The sequence below is a fragment of the Panthera pardus genome, unplaced genomic scaffold, assembly GCF_024362965.1.
Source record: "Panthera pardus isolate Hobbes unplaced genomic scaffold, ASM2436296v1 HiC_scaffold_15, whole genome shotgun sequence".
In the NCBI taxonomy this organism is placed as follows: Eukaryota; Metazoa; Chordata; class Mammalia; order Carnivora; family Felidae; genus Panthera; species Panthera pardus.
Genome location: NW_026526710.1, coordinates 22,545,721 through 22,565,094, shown reverse-complemented (window position 1 = coordinate 22,565,094; position 19,374 = coordinate 22,545,721). Strand labels below are relative to the sequence as shown.

General features: G+C 48.3%; 3 protein-coding genes across 7 annotated transcripts in view; 1 reads left to right on the top strand and 2 right to left on the bottom strand.

Moving 5' to 3' along the window:
• Positions 1–5,903, bottom strand: part of LOC109258624 (protein HIRA) — a 91,285-nt gene extending 85,382 nt beyond the window's left edge. For both annotated transcript variants that reach the window (XM_019435574.2, XM_053902269.1), the window contains exon 1: positions 5,702–5,903. In XM_019435574.2, coding sequence (XP_019291119.1) covers positions 5,702–5,738 — 37 coding nt within the window. In that variant the 5' untranslated portion in view covers positions 5,739–5,903. The remainder of the gene's footprint in view (positions 1–5,701) is intronic.
• Positions 5,904–6,169: 266 nt separating this feature from the next.
• On the top strand, positions 6,170–9,907 carry MRPL40 (mitochondrial ribosomal protein L40). 2 transcript variants are annotated; one of them, XM_053902270.1, is made up of 4 exons: positions 6,170–6,419; positions 7,246–7,329; positions 8,275–8,433; positions 9,514–9,907. In XM_053902270.1, exons 2-4 carry the CDS (start codon positions 7,325–7,327, stop codon positions 9,836–9,838), a joined length of 489 nt encoding a protein of 162 aa, XP_053758245.1. In that variant the 5' UTR covers positions 6,170–6,419; positions 7,246–7,324; the 3' UTR covers positions 9,839–9,907. The 2 variants fall into 2 exon arrangements, with proteins under 2 accessions (XP_053758245.1, XP_019291125.1); XM_019435580.2 differs by lacking the exon at positions 6,170–6,419 and adding an exon at positions 6,757–6,917.
• Positions 7,853–17,417, bottom strand: CUNH22orf39 (chromosome unknown C22orf39 homolog). Of its 3 annotated transcripts, none has more exons than XM_053902271.1 (3): positions 17,202–17,417; positions 16,887–17,054; positions 7,853–8,858 (listed from the first exon to the last, which is right to left on the bottom strand). In XM_053902271.1, the coding sequence occupies exons 1-3, from the start codon at positions 17,223–17,225 to the stop codon at positions 8,619–8,621; spliced, it is 432 nt and encodes a 143-aa protein (XP_053758246.1). In that variant the 5' UTR covers positions 17,226–17,417; the 3' UTR covers positions 7,853–8,618. The 3 variants fall into 3 exon arrangements, with proteins under 3 accessions (XP_053758246.1, XP_053758248.1, XP_053758247.1); XM_053902273.1 differs by lacking the exon at positions 7,853–8,858 and adding an exon at positions 11,333–14,435 and having other exon boundaries at positions 17,202–17,378; XM_053902272.1 differs by lacking the exon at positions 7,853–8,858 and adding an exon at positions 11,333–14,438 and having other exon boundaries at positions 17,202–17,366.
• Positions 17,418–19,374: the final 1,957 nt, after the last annotated feature.

The following is a 19,374-nucleotide window of genomic DNA, read 5'->3' as shown; positions in this document are numbered from 1 at the left end:
CCCATCTAATGTTCTCTGCAACTGCTTGTTTATGATGTCTGCTGTCTCCCCCATGTGCTCCTCTCCTCCCTCTCCCTGTCTGCTTAGACAGGATGCTCCCAGCAGATAGCCCTTCTAGTCTCACTGGCTAAATGCATCACATGCTGCTCCTCAAAAGATCCTGCTATGCTGCTTGGTTCACTGTTACATTGCCAGCACTTAGCCCCTGGCACACAATCTGTACTCATTATTTGTTGAATGGATGAATTCACTGAGTGCCTCTCTTGTGCAGGACCTTCTGATGGATGATGCAGCAGACCTAGAGACCACTCCTATGAAGGTCTTTTCCTGGCCTTCAAATGGGGCTTGCTGCCTCTTGTTTGTCTCTCATTATAGTAGCTCTAGCCAGGGCAGCCTCCCTGTGATTTGGTCTATCCTAGGTTAGTTAATGCATCAAAACAGGTATGGCTTTCAAAAGCAGCAAGGTTTGACCCAAATGAGTTTTCTTTAAGCCAGAGGTGTTCTGAACCACTTGCTATCTGTTTGTTTCATCTACTCCCTTTCATAAAATGCTCTCGATCTTCCCCAGGCTTTTCCTTCTGACACTTCCACAGCAGCAGTGCCTTTTCCACCACCACAATCCAACCCCATCAAGGCTCACCCACAAACAAGGCCCTTGTCCCCAGCACTATTGTGGCTCACTCGTGTAGCTCCTGGTTTCCACCTGCATCGTAGAATGTAGTCTGTACGTCCTTCTCTCCCACCTACTACACAGCCTTCCATATATAGGGGTAGCCTTATTTACCTCTGATCACCATGGATCTTCTCTCCAGAATGGCTCAAAGTTTCATCCATAAATAAGTGAAAGATCCACATGTATATTATCTAAGTTAAAATCTCACCCAGTTTTCTTCTGAATCTTCTTCAAATGTATTCTGGTTCTTTTTTTTTAAATCAACCTACTGTCTTCAGGCATAACTCAATGAGTTATGGAGAGAGCTTGGGTTTCCTGAGCCTTGATAGGTGGCAGGTGTTATTGGCTTCATTTAACAAGTCAGGAAATGAAATTAAAAGAACCTCTGTAACACATATTTGGTGAGCAGCAGAGCACAGAGATTCAAGAACAAGACTATCTGACTCCAAAATAAAAGATAAAATTCTCGTCTTCACGAAACTTATACTCTATACTTATACTCTAGTTGGAACCATACTTCACAAAACTATACTTCATGAAACTTATACTCTAGTTGGAACCATGAGACAAATACATAAAAAGTCAAATAACAATAAAAATGTTCTGTCTAGGGGTGCCTGGGTAACTCAGCTGGTTGAGTGACTAACTCCTGATTTTGGCTTAGGTCACGATCCCAGGGTCATGGGATCGAACACTGCATCAGGCTCCGTGCTGAGCATGGAGCCTGCTTAAGATTCTCTCTCTCTCCTCCCTTCTGCCCTTCTCCCCCACTTGCGTGCTCTCTCTCATATTTAAAAAAACAAAATAAAACAAAGTTCTTATGTGGAGTAGGGTTTCTCAATCTCAGCACCACTAACATTTTGGGCCAGATGGTTCTTTACTATGGGGGAATGTCCTGCATGCTGTAGGGTGTTCAGCAGCAGTCCCACCCTCTACCTACTAGATGCCAGTAGCACCCCCACTTCAGTTGTTTTACAACTGTTTGGTTTTACAACCAAAAGTGTTTCCAGGCATTGGCCTGTTTGAGAACCCCTGACGTAAACAAACTGCAAAGCTTATCTTAACGACCACTGCAATCATAAAATATCACCATTAGGATCCCTCCCAGGCTGTTCTCAGAGATAAGTCTGCAGTGCCCCTCTAGCAACCACGCAGGGCCTTTCCACACTTCATTACTGTACTATCCTGCTTGCATTTCTCCTTCAAGCTGACTTATTTATTTTCACCCAGATGCAGTATATGTCTCAGGAAGATGTCTTGAAATCCCTTCTGAAAGGACATAAGGTAGGGGGAAAAATAATCCAATTAAAGGGCAGAAGCAAAAACATACACCATAAAGCAATGTGATTAACTGACAAATTATCCCAGTGTTGAAAATTTGCCAAATGCCTTTTTACAACAATGCCATCAAAGTGTGAGCCAGAGGCCAAGGGAGGACAAGAGTTCTTTCAGTCCTGGCCCTTCTGGTTAGAATGGGCTTCCCTGAAGAGCTGAGCATGAACGCTATCTGCTCAGGGGTGAAAAATTCCAGAAACTCTCAGGAACAAAGGCCCAGGGATGGGAAGAACCATGAATTTCTTTTTTTTCTTTTTAAGTTTATTTATTTATTTTGAGAGAGAGAAAGCATGCACATGTGGAGGGAGGGGCAAAGAGAGAGGGAGAGAAAGAATCCCAAGCAGACTCCATGCTGTCTGTGCAGAGCCAGACCCAGGGCTCAATGCCACGAACCATGAGATCATGACCTAAGCCAAGATCAAAAGCAGATGCTTAACTGACTGAGCCCTCCAGGCACCCCAAGAACCATGAATTTCCATGAAATTTTCTAAAATACAAACTAACCTAACTTATAAATGAACCTTATTCTGTCCAAGCCTAAAATAAAATTAAATATATATATGGAATACAATATCCAAGAACACAGAGTAAAATGGGTATAAACAGTGGCTGGTACATAACTCCTATGTAAGTAATAAATATTATTAGCTTTTATTATATATCTTAATTTAAGACAGTCTTTCATATTTGAGTACAGGGTGAAATAACAGGAACAAATCTTTACATTTCCTCAACTTTACCAAGACCTAGAAGTGGAGTCACAAGCCTAAGTATTTACAGGTAATAAATGATGGTATCTTGAATCCAGTCTGATTCCATGTTCAAGGCTCATTTCACTGTGATATGACACACCTCAAGATTTATTAATTTACTGGTCACTTTAAAGCAGTGATTCTCAACTGGGGGTGATTCTGGCCACCAGGGGATACCGGCAACGTCTGGAGACATTTTTGGTTGTCACAACTGAGTGTGTGTGTTTGGGGGTGGGGGGTGGTACTGGTATCCGATGGACTGAGGCCAGGGATGTTAACATCCTACAACACACAGTATGTTCCTCACAACAATTATGTGACCCAAAGTGTCAATAGTGCTGAGGTTGAGAAACCTAGCTTAGAGAAAAGTTCTTACCAATATTATTAACCAGGAAGATGGAGACCAAAAGAATGCTTACACGCCAACAGATATTTCTTTCTTTGCCTTTAACCTGCTCTATTCTAGCTGTCCTCTCCACCATGTGTGAATGGATTCTGCCCCCACAGGTAATATGCTGGGCTCTCTGCTCCTTCCCTCTTTGGACTCTCAGACACCAGAAAAAGTATGTTCAAGCCACAGAACGGGTCAGGAGACATGAATGCAGCATCAGGAAGGCAGAAAGTGCAAGGATGCACTCTCCAAAGCACCACGGTCTTTTGGGTTTGTTAATCCAAAGTAAGTGTGATTTTACTGGCCACTAGCCACAACTCTGGCTTCTGGCTAAGCAGCCCCTGTTCCCTGCAGCAACTACTATTCACCAGTCTTTAAAAGACTGCTCAGTAGTGATCTAGATCACTATCATGTCCTTCAGATAGTGGTAATCTACCCTGACAGTCCTTCTGAACACTTGAAGAGACAGAGGTTGATTTCAGGATATTTTAAAAGAAAGTTATATCCTATCCCACCAGTCTTAATTTATTATTGTCTCTTAGATTTCGAAAGCACTTTATATTCTACCTTTTTTTGTGTCTACCTTTTGTGTCTACCTTTGCAACCAAAGATCACATTTGTACTGTGAAGAAAGCAGAGCAGATATCATCCTGTTCTATTCTAGGACCATGGAGAGAGAGAGACTATAGCAACAAGAGGCCAGAGCCCACTGCTCTGCCCACTCTGCCAGGCTGGGATGTTTGGCTGCTGGCCTGGTTGCAGACTCTCTCTCATTTGTACCTAATCGCTTAAGCATCTTGACATACTTATGCTTACATAGCATAAAACTTGTGTCTTACAAAGGAGTTTATCACAAAGTTAGAAATTATATGGCAAGAAGTAAAAGAGACTGAAGAGGGGTAGACCATACACAAAAACTGATCTAGACAAAGCGTTTTAAAATAAAAATTCCTTCAGATCTTCACTTACACAGCAAACTAGTTCATAATAAAATGTTTCCTTTCCTGACTCACAAGCACCATAATTTATAATTAACGAACATTTGCCCAATTCTCCAGGGAAAGATCTACACGCTACACATCAGGAAATGCTCTTGGAGATCAGCACAGGAGAAATGAAACTCAAGTTCACCACTTTTGCTTTCATGCACAGTAAACCTAATTGTGTCTTTGTAAATTATGGAAACCTCAGCATACCTCTTGTACCCAATATTTACCACATACCCTTTGTGTGGGAGGTACTGCTGAGTTTAGCAGGGAATACAGAATGAGGCCCTGCCCTGGGGCAGGGGCAGGGGCAGGGGCTGGGGCTGGAGGGTGAGTAATATGAAACGTAAACCCACAGGGACAGGGCACATCAAGTGGAATACAACAGGAGAAATGGGAACAACAACAAAAAAGGTGACCTCATCGGGACACTGAAAAATAAGAAAGATGTCACACAAGAAGATGGAAGGAAAGAGCACTTCTGACTGTAAGGACATACAGTTTCAGTTCAGTTCAGTTGCAATAGTAGAAAACATCCTGGGATTAAGTTCAAAACTAAAAAGCTACACATGTATAAAAAAGGGGCTTCTACCTGCTCTCAAAGAAAACACTAGCTCCCTCTAGTCGCATTGCAAAGTAGAAATGAGGAACAAGACAGAATCAGGGTGACCCTTTTCCTGTCAGCAGAGACAGCCTGGAATCAGGGCTTCAGGCCTTAGGCTGGAGAAGTGCTCCCTGGGCTTCAGTGCTATCAGCAGGGAGATTGGGGAGGGGGGTGGCTCTTTCTCCTCACCTCCCTGGAGAGCAAAGGCCAATTCCTGCAGCAGGTGTGCCAATCAAGTACAACTATGACAAACTGTGCTACCAGTTTTGGGTGCTTATCTGTACGCAACCAGAGGATTGAAAGAGTCTGTTCCCCAAGGGTGTGCTCTGGAGCCACTGCCACAGGGCTAAGGAAAGCCCTCTCCTAGATCACCACTCGCCTTATGAGCTCCAACCCAAGTCACCCTGATGTCTCAGTACAGAACAAACGTGGTTCGTTCAGCTGTGGGACTTGGGGCCCGAGCCACAGTCCCCCAAATGGGGGCACTGTCACCAGATCCTGGCAGTAACAGCCCCTTCACCAGGGCAGAGATACGCATATTTCAGGTGTTCACCCTGCCACTGAAAGGCCACAAGGGGGACTGGGCCCCAGTTTTAGACACTGAACCATCTGAGCACATCCTGGCTGATGCAGACGAGTGTCAGGAGCTGGCTGGCGCCCAGGGCCGCTCCCCGGAGGCAGGCCGCGGCTCCTCCACGGACCACGGGTGGGCGACCGAGGGCTCAGTGTAAGTGCCAGGGGTGAAGGCGGATTCGCTGAGGGCAAGCGGAGCACGTGCCCGAGCTCGCCGGCTTCCCCGTGCCGAGGACAAAGTCCGCTCTCGCCAACCCCGCGGTTTGGGTACCGGGCACCGGGCGCGTCGGGGGACGAGGCGGGCACAGCCTGTGCGCGGCTCTGACCCTACTCTAGACCCCGACCCCACTCCAGGCTCGGCCTTCCGCGACCACTGCGCGCACTCACCATTGTGGTTGACCCAGGTCGGCTTCAGGAGCTTCATTGTTCGGCCGCCGCCGCCGCCGCCGCTGGGCTGAGGCGAGAGCCGTGTCCCTCAGCGCGCCCGGGCCATGGAGCCACCGCTGCTGCTTCCTCCCGCGCCGCCCTCCGGCCGCCGCCCGCCCAGCGCCCTCAGCGCCGCCGCGCCATCGCCGGCCCGCGCCCCCCTCCGCCGCCACAGCCGCCCCCCGCGCTCGGCCGCCGCCGCCGCCGCCACAGCCGCATCCCCTGCGCCGCTCCTCCTCCGGCGGCTCCCGGGCAACGCCGGAAGTCACGGCGCGCACCTGCCAAATCGCCCCGGCGGGAAACCGCTCCCTGCGCGGACGGGGCCGCCAGGCTCCTTCTTGGGTAGGGGCAAAGCAGGCTGGCTGCGCTTGGGGCCCGCCCTGGCGCGGCTCCCGCCGAGGGGGTCGGCTGAGAGTGCGGCAGGCGAACAGGGCCTCGAGTTGCAGCCCGGGCCGCCGGAGTCGGGCGGGGTCAGGATGGCGTGAACGGCCTCTCTCCAGCTCTCTACCTCGCTGGTTCCGAGTCCGACTAATTAGCTAGCTTCCGTCATTCATCAACACGCGTTTATTGGGCATCTCGAGAGCGCCAAGCCACGTGCCAGAGCCGGGATGTTGTTGCCGGCAGGGGCCGCAGCCCCGGGCTCAGACGAATACGGGGGAACGAACTAGTCCCGGGAAGGGTCAGGGGGATGCCGAGACGAACGCGTTTATGGAAGATCGGGGCCGTTTTCACAGACGGAGGCACTTGGACCCAGAAGGACGCCCTCTCGGCCACTCCGGCTGCACTGTGGGGTCTTGGCCCTCACAGGGGCGCAGGCCGACTAATTAGGGGAACCACTGGCAGGGTCGTGTCCTCAGCCGGGGAGGGCTCTCCGCCGCAAACATAGGCGGAAAGGAAGACGTCACGCGAGGCGCTAAGCGCTCAGAGCTTGCCCGCGCGTCGTCGGGACGTGCGGGGCGGGGCCACGTCGGGGGCGGGCCAGGTGCAATCCAGCCCTCCTCAGCCGGAACGCGGGAACGCGGGAACGCGGAGCCACGGGAAGGCCGGACCTTTGCGCGGCGCACGGCGGGACGGACAGCCAAGGGTGTGCGCCCGGAAGGAGCCGGTCGGCTGCCAGAGGGGCCATGGCTGTCGCAGCGCTGAGAGCTTCCGCCCGCGCTCTGCGCTCAGGGAGCTGGTGAGTGCGGACCTCAGCAGTGTCTCGGGCGAGTGCCTCGCCTGCGCTCCCTCCCTGACCACTCTTGACCACTTTATCTTCGGGAGGAGCTAGCTGATCGCGCCTCTTCCTGTGGTTGGAAAACCAAGGACCCTGGCGAGCAGGGACCCTGCCCAAGTGCTCTCTAGTGTGAACGGGGGGGGGGGGGGGGGGGGGCGGGTTGAAGTCTCCCACATTGACCTCGTCGTCACATCCAATAGTTACAAGGGCCCCAGATTTTGAGTATCATAATTTTTTCCCTTTTTCCTGTTCAGTGGGGAGAATCAGACATATATCTTATCTCTTTCAGGCTTCTGGGAACTTGGCAGACACAGATTAGAGACACCCACCAGCGAGCTTCATTATTTTCCTTCTGGGAACTCATTCCCATGAGGTAAACTACCGTGGGCCTGACCTCTTTGGGGGTGTCAGCGGGAGATTGATGTGCATATGAACAGAAGAAAGCAAGAGACCACTGGACATTGTTTGCAAAATTAATTTCCTGCAAATTTTCTCAGTAAAATTTTGGCAGATGCTTTTCTGTCTTTCAGCATTCTATATGTGGAACACTGCTGTCTGTAAACACAAAACAAAAATTTAACTTAAAAGTGGTTTAAATAAAAATTAGTTTTAGAGGGATTCTTGTATGTTTTAAAGGACACAGCATAGACTTGTTTCTCCATGGGCCTTCCATTTCTGGTTCCCTGGAGAGGTGGGGAGAGGCATGAGGACTAGATTTCCCACCTAGGAGTCCGGATACTTTCTAGGGACTTGATTCACAAAGCTCAGTCTTGATGCTAGAGAATTTAATTTTTAGTAGTATATTATCACCAGAGGATATATGTTCTCAGGAGTACATCAGACTTTTGTCAATGCTCTAGGATGGGGAAATTTGTTAAGAAATCCTGAAAAGTAAATAGGGACACGCCAGTCACTTTTATTATACTGTCTTAGTCTTACTAAAATCACTTTTAATAAAAAAATCACAAATCCATTTATAACAATGATTTTCTAATTCATCCGTTTAGTATTTTCAGTTTCCATTGCAACCCCAAGTCACACCTGAATCCAACACTAAAGATGAGTACTTTTAATTTATATCCTGATGCCATATGAAGTTTTTCTAGCCCTTCCTGGCTTAACAGTACCCACAGTTCTCACAAGGATCCTGGATTGGAGGCCATCTCCCTTACACACTCCACTGGTGAAGTTAGACCCTTGCATAGTTCCTTCCCCAGTGGAGAGCTCAGTATAAGTTCAGGGCACTTCACCTAGTGCCATGTCTCAGCATGTTCCTGAGCCTGAAGAGGAAAATGTCTAATGTTTGCTTTTCCATTAGAGCAGAGCCTCTGAGAAAGAAGAAAAAGGTAGATCCTAAAAAAGACCAAGCAGCAAAGGACCGTTTGAAAAAGAGAATCAGACGACTGGAGAAAGCTAGCCAGGAGCTAATCCCCATTGAAGATTTTATAACACCTGTGAAGCTCTTGGATAAAGCAAGGTAAGGGTCCTCTAGGGTTGAGGTTCTCAGGACAAAAGAGTTCCATCATCTTTGGCTAGTTTTGTCTGCATTTCATGCCTGTGACAGGAAGGGGTGAGTGGGTGTGGGGTGACTAGGTCCTGGACTGAGTCCTTTTCTCCTTGACTGTCTTGTGGGAGTTGGCAAAAGCATTCTTTTTTACCTTTTTAAATATTTATTTTCAAGAGAGCGAGTGAGCACAAAAGCCGGGGGGGGGGGGGGGGGGGGGGGGGGGGGAGACACACAGAGGATCCAAGCAGCTCTGTGCTGACAGGAGAGAGCCTGATGCAGGGCTTGAACTGGCGAACCACGAGATCATGACCTGAGCTGAAGTCAGACACCCAGCCAACTAAGCCACGCAGGCACCTCAGTTGACAAAAGCATTCTTTGGTGGTGCTCTTGAATGGCTGAAATGGGAAAGAAACTCGGAATAACTGTTTGATAAGCCAGTTCATATTGTTGCTTTCTTGCAAGAGGAGTTTTAGCTGTATGACTGATGACTTGGGTCTTGGGTCTGCAGCCCTTGCCCCATCTTGATGGTAGAAAACACTTAGCCCCAAGCTTTATGATACAAATGCTCATAGTTGGCATGTGTTGTGTGTAAGCTTGTTGTGTGCTGCCTTGTAAAAAGTGTACCATTTATAAAGTAGCACTTTGCCATACCTACGGGACATGGCACGTGCTTTTTTGGTACTCTAGTGGGCTGATCTGGGCTCTTGACTCCCTGGGATTTGGGTGTCCATTTTCATAACACCACTTCACTGAAAAGTCACCTCTCACCAAAGGTAGTCTCAGCCTGGGGCAGAGGAAGTGCTGCCAGTTTTCTTAGAGCATCACTGTTTCTTGCGTCCACATAAAGCAAATAGCACTGGCTTCCAGCGTCAGTTACAGCTGTTACACCAACATTCCATTCTTTACTTTGTCCCTAACTTCCATGTTTTTCTCAAAGTCTTATCTGTTTCTGGCAGTGGGGAGGGCTGGGTCATATGCAGTCACCCAGACTGCCTGGCCAGTGACACTGGTGATCCCCAACTTCACACCTTTGGATTTGTGTGTTCCCAGACAGCGGCCTCACATGGAGCTTCCTTTTGAGGAGAGTGAACGGAGAGCTCTGCTTCTGAAGAAGTGGTCCCTGTACAAGCATCGAGAGCATGAGATGGAGAGAGATGCCATCAGGTCCATGCTTGAGGCCCAACAGGAAGCTCTGCAGGAGCTGCATGTCCTGTCCCCAGAGCTACATGCGGAGGCCACCAAGCGGGACCCCAATTTATTCCCCTTTGAAAAAGAAGGGCCAGATTACACGCCACCAGTCTCCAACTACCAGCCCCCTGAAGGCAGGTACCATGACATCACCAAGGTGTACACACAGGTGGAGTTTAAGAGGTAGAGCTGTAGGCTGCCTTTAGAGCCAGAACAGGACTCAAGCACGTTGTGAATAAATGTTTAATCAAGTGTCTGTTTTATGTTAGAGTCAAAATTAATTCACCTGAGAATGGATGGGGGTGAGAGATGCTACCCTTCCTTGTCTGGTATTGGGGAGTGAACGGCCAAGACTTTGAGTAAAAAGATTCCAATCCTGTGGGGCAGACACCACCAGCAAGAGGTATAAGTACCTCAAGGAGAAATGAAGGATGTGCAGGTTGTGTACTGTGTATGGCACGCCTGTGCAGACAGGCAGAACCTTCTCATTGGGGCAGATGGAGCACTTGGGTTTCCTCGTATCTTTGGCAGGGCCAGCTTTGGGTTTTAGGCTGGGAAGGGAGGCTGAAGAGACTGGAGCAAGCCTGGGACACACTAAAGTTGCTGTGTCCCCTAGGAGCACATGGCACCCCTCTTATTCAAGTGCTGTTAGTCCAGAACAGTGAACGTATTAATGTGCTGGGGCTGCCAGAACAAAGTACCCTAAACCAAGAGGCTTGAACAACAGTTGTTCTGGAGGCCAGAACTCTCAAGATCAAAGGGGTTGGCAGCATTGGTTTCTCCTGAAACCTCTCTCCTTTAGTTTGCAGAGCTGCCTTCTCTGTGTCCTCACAGGGTCATCATCCTTCTGTGCCTCTCTTAATAAGGATACCAGTCAAATTGGATTACAGCCTACTTTAATGATCGCATTTTAAGTTAATTACCTCTTTCAGCATCTTATCTATAAAGTCCTATTCAGACATACTTGGAGTTAAAGCTTAAACATAGGAATGGGGGGGGGGGGGGCACAATTCAGGCCATAAATAGTGAAGGTCAAGTGAACAAATAGAGCCTGCTAGTGACTTACATAGCCACCTCAGAAAAGCTTTGGGTTCTTCACTACCTTAGTGCTGATAAACTGGGGAAACAATTGAGTAAGACTTCAGGTTTTCCTAGTGTGTGGTTCACTTCTGGTTTACTTAGATAAATGTTTTTACCGGAGAAAAACCTGCCTAAGGATTCTAAGTTCTTTGGCTCTACCTATGAGCCAGTCACTGAATCCAGCCACTTTTCACCTCATTGCTACCTCTGAGGTCCACGCCATTGCCAACTTTTGCCCGTTCCACTGCAACAGCTAACTCATCTCTCCATGTGGGCATTCCCCTTGCCCCTGCCAAGCTCCTCTGCAAGGCAACCAGAGGGCTCTGTGAAGCACAAGCCAGGTCAGGCATTTGGCTCCTGACCACCCTGATTACACCTTACAGTAGCCCCCCATCCACCTTCCCCTGGTCTGCACATGGCACTTGCTTATTCCTTGTGGCCTGTGTGCCCCTTTCTTCACAAGGCTCAAGCCTCTTAATCCAAGTCTGGGCTCTGATGTTGCCTTCCCCACCTCCCTGCCCACTGCAGGTGCTTTGTAGTAGTGCTTTTCAAAAGGTTTTCATCCACTAGGTTATATAATCAATTCATGGGGTCATGGCCAGCAGTTTTAACTTTTTATTTTGAAGTAGTTACAGATTCACAGGAGGTTGGAAATAAGGATGCAGGGAGGGGCTGTGTGTGGTTCTCCCAGTCTCAAGTGTCAACATCTTAAACACCAAGTAGTGTCAGTACCCAGAGACTGACATAGGTACAGCCTAGAGTGTATTTAGGTTTCCCACTACGTCTGCAATCATCTGTGTGTATGCCTAGCACTACAAAATGTCATCACACATTCAGCTCTGTATATGTCAAGGTTCCATTACCACAGAATGCCCTTGTGTGCCCCTTAATAGCCATATCCACATCCCTCTTCCCATTCCTAACCCTTGGCAGCAGTAACCATTCTCCATCTATAATTACATCATCTCACCAATGTTACATAAATGGAACTATCATATGTATCCATTTAACTCCGCATGGTTTCCTTGAGTTTCACCCAAGTTGCCACATGTGCAGTTTATTTTCAGTGGCACAGAACTGAAAATGTCAGTGTACCACACACTACACAAGGATTGTTTTGTGAAACTTGTTTCAACCATATATGCCATATACAAAGTATGTACAGATCATAAAACCCTTGTTATTATGGGTTTCATGCAAGAGATCCTGCTCTATTTTCTTCACAGCATTTAACATTACTTTAGACTTATTTAATGATGTTTAAATGTTTTGTCTGTCTCCTAAACTCAACTAAAACTCTTTGAAGTAACTTGCCCATTTCAAGACTGCAATCCTGGCATGTAGCAGGTGCTCAGATGTTGTGAAGGGTGAACACAGGAGCAGGTGTAGGAACATTCTGTGCAATGATGATTGTCAACATGGAACTCATTGAGTAGCAGAGAAGGAATAAGACTTAACAGAGCAGTCAGTGGCAGGCAGCCCCCGGCCCTAAAGAAGCACGTACAGTGTGGATCCCTTGAGGTGAGCCCTTCAGGACTGCTGGCTGCTATTGCAGCCCTGCCCCAGGAAGCCCAAGGGATCATATGCAGATTGGAAAATTCAAATATCCCTGATGTTTCCGAGTGAAGAGAATGCCCGTAGATCGCCAGCAGCCTTCCCTCTCCTTCTTGGCCTGAAATGCTCCAGAAAGTAGCCACACCACAAAAGAGATACCCTGGTTGACTCAGATGTGAAGGCACCCCACCCTGGGATGGGCTCTTTATACTCACCTCTGTTCCTGGGCTCCTATGTGCACACCCACACCACTCTCAGGGACACACACACAGGGAGGAACCATAGGGAACCTGTGTACACACATCCCCACCACTCAACAGGTACATACACACACAGGAAGGGGTTATTGGGGTCCTATGTGCACACCACTCCCCCCCTCACCTCACAGGTACAAACATACAGGGGGAGGCTACTGGAACCTATGTGCACACCCCTCACTACTCCTAGGTATACAGTCACAAGGAAGGACCACTGGGGACCTGTGTGCACATTCTCCCCTCGCCCCCCACTCACAAGTATATACACACTCAGGAAAGGCTACTGAGGACCTACACGCAGATCCGCTAACATTTACAGGTACATGCAGTCACAGGGACTCGGCATAGCAAAGGAGAAAATGCACATGAAAAGGCAAAGTTTTCTTTAATGTATGCCTTTCTGAAGTGATGGGATTATTTTGCCCCGAAGAATGTGTTAAAAGATGGTGGAGTTAAAACATGTCCTTTCTGGCCAGGTTGGGGCCCAGTCGTGAAGAAGTACTAAAATGCGGTGGGCCCGGGGCGCCTGGGTGGCTCAGGCGGCTAAGTGTCCAACTTCAGCTCAGGTCATGATCTCACAGTTCGTGGGTTTGAGCCCCGCATCGGGCTCTGTGCTGACAGCTCAGAGCCTGGAACCTGCTTCGGATTCCATGTTTCCCTCTCTCTCTGCTTCTCTCCTGCTCACACTCTGTCTCTCTCTCTCAAAAATAAAATAAGCATTAAAAAATAAATAAATAAAATGCGGTGGGCCTCAATGGCCAGAAAGGAGCAGGGAGGGTGCTGGGCACAGGGCCAGCCTCACCCTCAGCACCATACAATAGGGCCTGCTATGCAGCCACAAGATGCAAAATCATTAGTAATAAAAAGACCTCTCCAAGAACTAGAGTTCTTGTTGGTTCATATGCATATATTTTTAAAACATCTACAAGAGTATAAGCACACAAAATCCCCAAACTCTCCCAGTACAACAATGTCAGGTGCTAAATCTAACAATCTCAACTATTAAATTGTGGATTTAATGGTCAGCTTTTGTTTGGAATAAAATATGTGAAATGGCTTTTGATATAATCTACATTTTCTAAAAATGACCAAGGGATATTCTGAAGGAAAGAGACCAAAATTCCATTGTGTCTCGGGCTTGGCTTTCCTAAGCCAAGAGTCTATGAACCCTTTTAACGCAAGCTTATGTATTCTGTACCTGTGTGCATTTCTTAAAAACCAGAGTCTTCAAGAGGCCTATCTCGTAGAAGAAGAAACACCCCACCTGTGTCTGCAGAGGAACTGAGTGAGTGGGCTGTAGCTCTGTGTAAGCACCAGGGGCTGGCAATGCAGTTTCACCAAATCGAGGACCAGGAAAGACATTCACTACAACACAACCATTTAGCTACCTCATTCTGATCCCCCTACATGACCACTTGGGTCAGGGCTACCACTCAAGAGTTTACCTGAGAATGCTGCTGTCCCCAAGAGGGGAACACGAACCAGCCTGACCTGGCTGCTCACTGGGATCTGCAGTGGTGTCTGGTATCCTGGAAGCTGTGCAGCGGGTGAAATTGTCTTTCAGAGCATTGCAGCAGCAGGTGCAGTTCAGGTTCAGTTCACTCTGAATGCAGGTGAAGGGTGCGCAAGTAGGGCTGGAGACCTCAGGCTCTGTGTTCTAGGCAGTAGAAGCTCTCAGGGACCGACTAGACTCTTTTGGCCAGTCACTGTCCTTAGGGTCCTGCGATAGCCCCACTTAGATCAGGGGAAGCCATTCAGGAGTGCTCGTCACTGGTCTTTCTCCTCCTGTGGCAGAGGGAGGTGCCAGTCTGCAGGAGGGCTCTGCCTCAGGGCCCACACGAGGGTGTGTTTCCGTGCAGCCTGGACTCTCGCACGCTCACTCTCACAGAGGGACTGCTGTGCAAAGGAGACCCCAATCACTTCTGGCTCACATGGCCCTTGAACCTCCCTCCTCCTTAGCACCCTCCCAAACACAAGTCAGACAAATTTGGCTGCTTCCACCTAATAAACCTTGGCGATTGTTCCGTATTAGAACACACACATATAGATCATACTTTCTCCCAAGCTACTGTGAAAAACTATTGTGCAGTTCACCATAATTTGAGTAAATTTTAAAATGTCTTCTCCTGGGTCTCAGGGCTTGATGCTTTCGGTCGACTTAATCAGGTTTACCTCCTGAGACCAGGATGGGGCTGAGAAGAGAGACAAGAGTCTGAAAGAGTGGCTAGAGTGGGGAGGGTAAGGCAAGAGACACATGAGCAGGGAGCCCCAGACAGGCAAGGAGGAATCTAGATGAAAGATAATAGGTGACACTCAACCAGCAGGCTTTTCTCTGCCACTCCCGCACCTCCCCCCACCTGCTCCCTGCCAAATAAACACAGGGCAGTACCTTACCACCATGAAAGGTGCACTTGGTAGGCACCAGGTGTTCTACTAGCCTTTTTACACATATAATTTCACCTTCTCTAATTGTCTTTGCTAGAGCTCAACTGTCTCAATGTTTTTGTTCTTGTTTAAAAAGCAATCAGCAATGCAAAGAACATGAAAAACTCCCAGACTTCTGGAACTGAGGTGAAATTCACAGCTTCCTCAACACAATTTTAGAACTAAATTTTAATGCTACACATTTCCCTGATGATGGAATAATCTACTGGCTACTGTACTTCCTCGGTTTTTCACTAAACCATATACTACAGGTTCCTTTCCCTGCCCAGATAGATTCGCTATTTATTCTTTTTAATGGCTATGTAATACCCCACTGTTTGGAGGAAGTTATTTGGTTAAATGTCTATTAGTGGCATTTAGGATGCTTTCAGGTTTTGTGCTATCACAAATAGTGATGCAATGGATATTTTAAACTTTTAACTGTGCACTGTTACCCAATTACTTCCCTAGGATGGACTTTCAGAAGTAAAACTAGGGGGTCAAAAGGTATTCGTTTGGATAATCAGATGGAATTGTTGGATAATCAGAACACGTAACACTCCACAAACACTTGCACAAGTACCCCTGCTTCTCCACATCCTTACAGACACTTCTGATGTGTCACTGGGCAGAAACCACTGGTCATCTGACCTTGTATCCCAGGCCATTTGATTTTTTTGAATGAATTCCTTCTTCCTGCCCTTTGCCAAACTTTTCTATTCTGAAATAATCCCCATTTAATCTTTTTTTAAATGTTTGTTTAATTAGAGAGAGAGAGAGAGATGGAGAGCAAGCAGGGGAGGGGTAGATAGAGGGGGTAAGAGAGAGAATCCAAAACAGGCTCCACACTGTCAGCACAGAATCTGACTTGGGGCTCAAACCCACACCATGAGATTATGACCTGAGCCTAAACCAGGAGTCTGACACTTAAATGACTGAGCCACCCACGCACTCCCCATTTTTCTTACTGATATATGAGCTCTCTCTTAAAAAAAAAAAAAAAGTCATTAACCTCTTCCTATATAGGCTATAAGCTATTGTTTAAAATTTTTTGATTTCCACTTATGGATTTGTCATCACTTTTATACAGGAGCTTGGTTTCCATATCTGTTTGTTTCAATAATCACATACATTTAACCATGCTGAAGCAGTCCCCAGTCCTGCTGGGCCCTCACCCCTTTCCCATGAGCACTGCACCTTCAAGCTTCTCTCCATCTCCCCAACCAAAAACAGCTCTAAGGCACGGAAGGTGCCAGAAGGGCAGGGGCTCGGTTTTCATCACTCCTGTATCTCTAAGAGCTCCCATCATGATAAGTATCTGCTGAATGAATGGAAAACTAGAACTATCTCCTCATTGGTCTCTTTGCCACTCCATAATACATTCTCCCACCGTGGCAGTCAGACTGACCTTTTAAAGATATAAATCAAGTCATGCTTCCCAGCACACGTTTACACTTGAATCCAAAACCTTTTTTAAGGCCCACCAGATACCACCTGGTACCTCTCCAGCCTCACCCCCTACCTCTCTACAGCCCACCCTCCTTCTGCTCCAAACACCTGGACCTTCTTTCTGTTCTTCAGATGTGCCCGCCTGGGTCTGGGTGAAGGTTCTTAAGGCTGGTTTCTGGTTTTTCAGGCCTTCCCAATATCCCCTTCTCTGCAGGTCTGCTAAGAACACTAACACTCTCTCCCTCCAAACTCTAAATTCTCCTCCTTTGTCTTCAATGTATGAAAGCCCCGTTGATATGCTAATTTTTCGTATTTCTCAAAAGAAAGGAAGCACAAAAAGAGGAGGGACCCAGTGAGTACTCCTCTCCGGCGTCTCAGGGCTTGGAACGTGGGAAGGGCGTGATCCGTGCACTCGGACGCTTCAGCAATACACCCCCTCGGCCCAGCGCCACCCCTGGCTCCCTGGCACACCTGGGCCTCCGCGCTCCGGCGCTCCTCCCACTCTCGGCAGTTGGCCAGGTCGCGCCGCCACTGCTCGCAGGCTGGCCGCTCGCCGTGGACGTAGTAGTGGTGCAGGAAGTGCCTCGCGCTGCGGCAGAGCTTCCATTCAGCGCTGTAGGTCTCGCAGGGGCGCGGCGGCTGCAGTGAGAAGCTCGCCTGAGCCGGAGGCCTCTGCGCCGCCCGCCCAGATGCCCATCCCGCCTCCTCCTTGGAAGAAGGCTCGGATAATCCGGTCACAAGGTCCGAGGAGGTTCCCCCCACTTCCCGGGCGCCCCCAGCACTTACCCGCCAGCCGCCACCATCCGCCATTACCGGGCGACTGCCGAATCCCGCCTCTGAACTCGCTAGCCAATGAAAATTGAAGAAAGCCGGCACCGTATGATTGACGGATTGACGAACCAATGAACTCAGAGATATGCCGATAACTCCTCACCCACCTCCTAGTCACGAGCTAACAAACAAGACATCGGGGCAGAACAGCCAATAACACCCGGGGGCGGTGGCACGTGGAAAGGCGGGGCCCATGAGGCCCAAAGGATAGTGGGGGGGGGGGGGGGGAGGGGGGCGTGTCCCGAGGGTTACTAAAGTCTGTAGTCCTTCCTGGAGGCCAAAGGAATGACAGCTGCCTGGTGCCTGGCGGGCGGCCCAGGTAGCACTTCGTTACCTATTTCTGAAACCACGGGGTTCAGGCCGGTTTCATTTTCATAAACCTCAAAAGACAGGGCTCATTTTCATAAGCACATACTGAGCATCAACTCCATGTGGCGAAGCTGCCACGTCTGCGGCTACAGTAGTTTCACTTGAGTGTCCACTTGAGGGTGAGGGTGAACTCACAAAATAACCTGTATTGGCTGGGCGGGGGTCTAGGGAGCCCAATGATGTCCTGAAGGAACCCAGGCTAGTAGTGGAGGCTAGCGAAGGATGTTTCCAGCACAGTGGCAGGCTGGTCGAAGGCATGGAGGCTGCGTGTGACAAGGGGCAGAGAAGAAGCCTTATAAGTATGGGGCAGCTTGTATGTCTGATTAGGAATGAAGGCTTTACTCTGAGACATGGGAAGACATGGAACGTTTGTAAACAAAAGAGGTGCACAAGAGGAAATAAAAGCAAAGAAGCTAGTGAATCTGAGTAGTCCTGCAATACCTATGCAGTGGGTCTCCAACTTGGGAAAACTTACTCATCTGCTGGGGAGCCTCTTACAATGCAGTTGCTGGACCCACCCCAGGAATGAGACAGCGTCAGACTCTCAAGGTGGGCCAGAATGCTGCAATTTTACCAGGAGTCCTGCCAAGCTGGCTCATAGACCAAGCTTGAAGACAGAGAGGGCTGCAGACCAGGGGGCAGCAGTAATGACAAGGTGACCCCTGGTGACCCCTCCCCTCTATATCACCAGAAGGCCCACCAAAAGAGTCCACCTGCAGCCCAGGCAAAGAAGTGTGGCTCCAGCAAGGCACCAGGAGTGGTTTTATTGCATACACTGTAGATGTTGCTTAGGAAAGACAAAAACCCAAGGCCAGTGCCTTACTTTAATATTCATTATGCATCAAATGATACATTAGCCAGTGTGATCCTGCAAATGGAGGCTGCCTACCCACCAAGGAGGGCTTCTATTTCAGCTAGTGAAAGAGAGATCCCCTTAAGTGGAGGGTCAGGGAAGTCACAGCAGTGCTTCATGCCTCTTAATACCTTGTCCATCATCAGTGGTGACAGTCTGGGCAATAGTCCAGCTCTTGTCTTCATGACAATCATCTATTCTCTTGACTTGATGACATGTGGGTGGACCCTGGAGCAACCATCCTGAAGGGGGCATCCTCTCTTGAGTGTTCAAGGAGCTCTGTCCAGAGATGGAACCCTCTGTTTTCAAGCAGGAGTCCTGGTACAAGAGGAGACCCTGCTCGGGCTGACAATCCCAACACAGGGTTCAGAGAACCTCACTTCTCCCTACATTCTCCAGAAGTCCCACACAGAAGCTCTTTTCTAATGGCAGGATGGAACAAGGGACACCTGCAAGCAAGTCTTCCTCCAACTTCTGGTTGGAGGCCCGGTTGGGGCAACCCATGTTGGTACCTAATCAAACATTTGGAAGCAATCCAGGTTTTAGTCATTGCCCATTTTTATTTGAAATTCTTGATGTAAAATTATTTTCAAGGAACAAAAGAGATTAAATTAGATTAACATGTCAAAAGATCTCACATTATAGAAAGTGATCTGAGACCAAATTAATATTAATAAAAAAGATAGGCCAGCAGAACCGTGGATAATTTAATACATTAAAACTGGGAGTGGGAGGTAGGGAAGGAGAAAGAGGAATGTACCTTTAGCACTTATTTATTCTAATTCGTATTTGTGCTTCATCATGAAGTTGTTTTACTGTAGAACAGATTCATTTAGGTTTATTCACTCATATTTCCATATGAAATCAAAATACAAGTGGAAATGTATTCAGATCAGGAATCCACCT